Source organism: Xenopus laevis, chromosome 5L (assembly GCF_017654675.1).
Source record: "Xenopus laevis strain J_2021 chromosome 5L, Xenopus_laevis_v10.1, whole genome shotgun sequence".
NCBI lineage: Eukaryota > Metazoa > Chordata > Amphibia > Anura > Pipidae > Xenopus > Xenopus laevis.
Window position 1 is genome coordinate 48,802,431 of NC_054379.1, and position 6,000 is coordinate 48,808,430.

Sequence of the window (6,000 nt, forward strand, 5' to 3'; positions counted from 1 at the left end):
ATTTTTCTGGCCTACATGGTGGAGGGCTGATAATAGAAGCCAGTGTGAGCCACTCCCTGTTTTTAAACCACACCCACTTTAACTCACACCCATGTTACCACAAGATTATGTCCACATAATTGTGGTAGCACACCAAAAATCAAATGGTTGGTGCTCACTGCAGTGATATGAGGGAAATCACGTATCACTCATATGTGAAAAAAGTTGTCATATTAAGAGTAGGGCACACAAAGGCAGAGTAGAGCAGGCAGAGTATGGCACACACAGGGAGCATAGGGCAGGTAGAGTATGGCACACACAGGGAGCATAGGGCAGGCAGAGTATGGCACACACAGGGAGCATGGGGCAGGCAGAGTATGGTACACACAGGGAAAATTTTCAAATTCCACAGGCAGAACGGGGCACACACAGGGAGCATAGGGTAGGCAGAATAGGGCACACATAGGTAGAGTAGGGCAGGCAGAGTAGGGCAGGCAGAGTATGGCACACACAGGGAGCATATGGCAGGCAGAGAATGATGCACACAAGGAACATAGGGCAGGCAGAGTATGGCACATAGGGTACATAGGGCAGGCAGAGTATGGCACACAGGGCAGGCAGAGTATGGCACACACAGAGAGCAAAGGGCAGGCAGAGTATGACAAACACAGGGAGCATAGGGCAGGCAGAGTATGGCACACACAGAGAGCATAGGACAGACATAGTTTGGCACAAACGGGAGCAGGAGATCAGGACCAATCTAAGATGTACTACATGCAGTGTCACAGTACTGGTGCCCCATAAGCATTTTGTTTGAGGTGTGAACAGGTGAACCATGTGGACAGTTTCAATCTGGGTCTCAGGTGTGAACAGTACATGGCTTTAGGGGAATGAACAATAGAGATGTTACATGTGTAAACAATGCGGGATGTTATAGTCTGAATTTAAAGTGTAAACAATGCAGTGGCCAGTTGATCTCTGTACTGATACCTTTTAAATCTTACACAAGGTAAGTAGACAAAGCCGGCAGACTTTCATGTGGGGGCCATTCAGGGGGTGGTCACGGGCCACATGTGGCGCATGGCCGCCAGTTGGACAACACTGGTTAGAACTTATGCTTGTCTTCAGAGTAGAAGTGACACATCATGAAAAACTGTTTTTATATTGTTCTCATATTGTTCTGTAGAAATGTATATACCGGAACCCACAAATATCCCTATTGAGAAGACAAACCACAGAGGAAAGAATGAGCTAGACATGCCTCACTGGGCAACTCCTAGCGAGAATGACATCGTTCATCACCACAGAGGTGAGTCCATTCTGCCTCCACTTACTGTATTGTTTGTTAAGATGTATATTTTCAGTCATATCTTTTTTAGAACAAATGTGGTGACATCCTGAATCTGTTAAACATCTAGGGACTTGGGCTTTGTTTGCTGAGAGATTTGTTACAAAATGTTGATAACTGTTCTTTTACAGACATGGGTCACCTTCAGGCAAACTACAGAGAAGTGGAAAGACCCCGTTTGACCGAAGAAGACTCTCTTCATTCTGTGGCATGGGTTGCGGTCCCTATCATGATTGCGTTGGTTATCCTAATTGTTCTTTTTATGATTAATCAGAAAAAACAGTGGATACCAGTACCCTGTTATAGAACGCCTAACAAGGTAAAAAAAACATTCTACAGGTTGTTTTATTCTGTATAGCAGATATTACTTTTCCCAGAGTTTATTGGTACTGTCAGATCTTATGTTTTCTCAGAATTTTCATTGTTTTACGCAGTCCCCTGGCAAATGTAAAATTAGGGTTCTACTGTACTCAGTTAAGAAACCCCTAAAATACTTTTCCATGGTAACCAATCTGTTAAGAAAAATAAAAAGCTTTTCATATGTTATATTGCAGCTGCAAAAAGTTATCCTCTTTTGGCATCACTGAAAATCTTGGCAGTGAAATTCTAATACTTTCAAAAACACCAGTGGCAGTAATAATTGTAACGTTAACTCCGGTGATCCTTAAACGACATAACCCACAATGAATTGCAATGGCACCAGAACTCTCTTCTTTATTCTTATGACTAAATGGAATATGATTCCTTTAGGATCAGTACTGTTTTAGTACCTTCATTACACCCATAGTTGCAAACCACCATGTTCATGCATGGTGAGAAGAGCATACGCAAAATGTGCCTTATATGTGCATTTTCTATGGCTAAGAGTTTATTAATGCTTTCTAGCCTGCAGGGGCTGTGTGCTAAAGAGGAATATGGCAGGAGATCCAGTTTTTAGATTTTTTCCTGCAGAAGTTAAAGGGATTCTGTCATGATTTTTATGATGTTGTTTTTATTTCTAAGTTACACAGTTTACACTGCAAATAATCCACTCAACAATATAAAATTGCATTCCTGAGCCCGCAAGTGTATTTGTTTTTAGTTGTTATATTAGCGTGTAGGCATCCATCTCAGGCCATTTTGCCTGGTCATGTGCTTTCAGAAAGAGCCAGCACTTTCGGATGGAACTGCTTTCTGGCAGGCGGTTGTTTCTCCAATGTAACCTGTATTTTTATTATTGAGTGCTGTTCTTAGATCTACCAGGCAGCTGTTATCTTGTTACCTTCCCATTGTTCTGCTGATGGGCTGCTTGGGGGGAAAGGGAGGGGGTGATATCACTGCAACTTGCAGTACAGCAGTAAAGAGTGATTTAAGTTTATCAGAGCACAAATCACATGACTGGGGGCAGCTGGGAAATTGACAATATGCCTAGCCCCATGTCAGATTTCAAAATTAAATATAAAAAATATGTTAGCTCTTTTAAAAAACGGATTTCAGTGCAGAAGTCTGCTGGAGTAGCACTATTAAATTTTTTTCCCATGATAGTATCCATGACAGCATTTTTTTAAAGTTAAAAAAAAAAATGAGGGCCTATCATTTCTAGGAGTAAAACATTATTCAATATGAATGACCTTTTGGAAATGTCCCCCCTTTTGTTGATATAAACCACCAGTGATTTTTGATTTACTGTAGATAATGCCACTTCATTACTATGCCCTAGTGGGTATATGTAGACAATGGATCATATGCTGTCTCCTTGTATATACAATCAATGCTTGATAACCCTTGTTCATGAGAATTACACTTTTTTCCATGGTAGCCCTTAAATAATGTTTCTATGGACTGCTAACCTATTACATAAGCAAGTCTGACAGTTAGTAAGCAATGTAATGCTAATTACTTTATTATCAGGAAAGAAACCGATATTGTTGGGCGTTATTTTTAAATTTCTTTATATCCATAATATGCACTAATGTTTCCTTTATTTACCCCCTGTACTTACTTCCTTGGAAACATCTGTTTCACCGTAAGTTTAATGCTAATATAGTATAAAACACAACACCATCTTTCCCTGAACCCATGCTTCATTAGCAATCATTTCAAATAGATTCTATTTGATTATGATATTCATTTATGTAAGCAATAAAAGAATTTCAGAGCAAAGGCTTTATTTTTTGTGTATATATATATATATATATATATATATATATATATATATATATATATATATATATATATATATATATATATATATATATATATATATATATAGATAGATATATAGATATAGATATATATATATATTATATATATAGAACAAAAGATGAGCCGCACTCACAGGACTTAAAAAATAAAAAATTGATTTATTTAAAAATATATGACCAACGTTTCGGCCTCCTCCAAGGCCTTTTTTATTTTTTAATTTTTTTTCTTTTTTTATGACACCAAGGTAAAGAGAGTCACAATGGGTTAAATCACCAAATTAACTAAGTTTGGATAACAAGCACTGATTGGAGAATTGAATTTGTAGGGCTATTTATGACTGGCTAAATGTTTTTGTATCATCCTTGAGAAAGGTCCCAACAGGGACCGAAACGTTGGACATTGATGCAACAGAAATAAAAGCAAATATTTTATATACGAGAGTGCTGGCTCTTTTTGAAAATTTCGATATATATATCCTAACCGTGCACCCCAGCTGGATAAGCTACAACAGTGTGCCTTGGAGTGCGGATACTCATTGGACCGTGATATATATATATATATATATATATATATATATATATATATATATATATATATATATATATATATATACACACACACACTTTACAGTCAAGGATATATTTTATTGCATTCATATGTAGGTTCATTGTTTAAAGCATAATTGTAAATACAGTAAGATGCCTTCTCAATAACACTGCTCCGCTTTAACATTTCCTTTTAGTGAGTAAGCAGAATAATTCTGTTATTCATTAAACTAAGTAAGGAAACACTAACATACAGGACACTTAGTGGTTCTACCAAAATTAGAACTATATAATTAAAAGTTTTCTTCAAGTTAAAGTTGACTTTACATTATATTATTAGCACAGCATGACCATTCGGAAAAGAATGTGGGTGTCTTTAGAAATTCTGCTTTACTTTTAACAAAAATACAAGCTTTCTCAGATTGAGGAAAGCTCGCCTTGTTACATGGTGAAGTGAATTATTCTGGGACTTAAAGTTGCTCATCTTTCCAGAGAATCTGTGCACTGCCCACCCTGGAAAGCAGAGGGACTTCAAAACTATTATCCTTCACTTCAAAAAGGAACAAGATGAAGAAGTACTTTGATGACCCAAACAAAGAGGGTGTAGAGTCAGAGGCAGACTGTTATGGTGTCCTCTCAATCTAAGAAATTATGTATGTGGGTGTGTAAAATAAAATAATACAGGTATGGGATACCTTTATCCAGAAAGCTCCAAATTATGGGAAAGTCATCTCCCTTGTCCTTATTGGAGGCCAAACAGTCTTATTGGATTTAAATGATGTTTAAATAATTTTGTATTAGACTTAAGGTATATAGATCCAAATTACGGAATGCCTCCCTTGCTGGAAAACTCCAGACTGGAGCATTCAGGTCTCATACCTTTATATGTATTTCTGGAAGTTCACAAAATGTTTATTCACCCATTTTTACATAGACCCACCTAATAGTGCTTATGTTAAAAAGGGGGATATTTTTCCCCTGTAATTCCTGCAATTCAAAAAAGATTGATCCTTATGCTCAAATTTTTACTAAAATTTTCTACACTTATATTTCAAACAGCCGACCTGTCTGAACAATCAGCTTGTGTATGTGGACTGCAAAAAAGGAACCATGGTTCAAGTGGACAGCTCCCAGAGAATGTTGAGAATGGCAGACCCGGACTCAAGATACAGCGGATTCTACAGTATGCAAAAACAAAATAACCTCCAGGCAGATAATTTTTACCAAACTGTGTGAGGAGTACCCATGCGACTGTTACAAGGATTTCCCTTTAAACTGAAAAAAAGGGGGAAATAAAAGATGATAGGTTTGGAGAAAGACAAAATTCTGCTATTAAAAAACATAGAACCATGCACTTGCTTATTGGATTATATTGGATGTGTGACATGTACAATCGAGACCTTATTGAGACAAACTCTGTCTCATGCAACGTGCCAAAACAAACATTCCCACTTTCCCTTTGTAATAGCTGACCAAGTGTTTTCTTAGAACCAAAGTATGGAGAACTGGCTGATGCATATATGCTTGTAACATAGCTGTAGAAACATTTTTTCTTTTTTTTTCGGTTGCTGGGGAGAAAATTGGGGGATTCGACAAAGGAGAGGTCGCGAAAGCAGTGACGAAACATGATAAAATTGGAGAAGTTTGGGGTGAATAAATTGGTTCAGAGAGGCTGGTCAAATGGGCTCATCCATGCAAATCCCGTAATGCTTCTGAATCACAGACAATGGCTTCTCCTGCATCTCCGATCCTGAATACATCACAGAAAGAGGAATCAAATTCCTGTGTGATCATACAGCTCTTGTTACAACTTATCAATTAGCAAAGAAGCTACCAAATCCATAGCTGATCTATCTTCATTTAGAATGCAAATAATATCATTAGTGATAACCATCTGCAAACAAATAGCAATAGCAGAGAATGTTGGTTAAGGTTCTGGAATGA

The 6,000-nt window shown here is 37.6% G+C and overlaps 1 protein-coding gene across 3 annotated transcripts in view; it reads left to right on the top strand.

The window, feature by feature from the left end:
- Positions 1–5,406, top strand: part of crim1.L (cysteine rich transmembrane BMP regulator 1 (chordin-like) L homeolog) — a 496,227-nt gene extending 490,821 nt beyond the window's left edge. The window contains exons 15-17 of one of the 3 annotated variants that reach the window (XM_041562044.1): positions 1,166–1,288; positions 1,459–1,646; positions 5,137–5,406. In XM_041562044.1, coding sequence (XP_041417978.1) covers positions 1,166–1,288; positions 1,459–1,646; positions 5,137–5,292 — 467 coding nt within the window. In that variant the 3' untranslated portion in view covers positions 5,293–5,406. Of the gene's footprint in view, positions 1–1,165; positions 1,289–1,458; positions 1,647–5,115 lie in introns of all 3 variants that reach the window. The other 2 variants (XM_018261588.2, NM_001170446.1) reach the window with 2 other exon arrangements.
- The last annotated feature ends 594 nt before the right edge of the window (positions 5,407–6,000 follow it).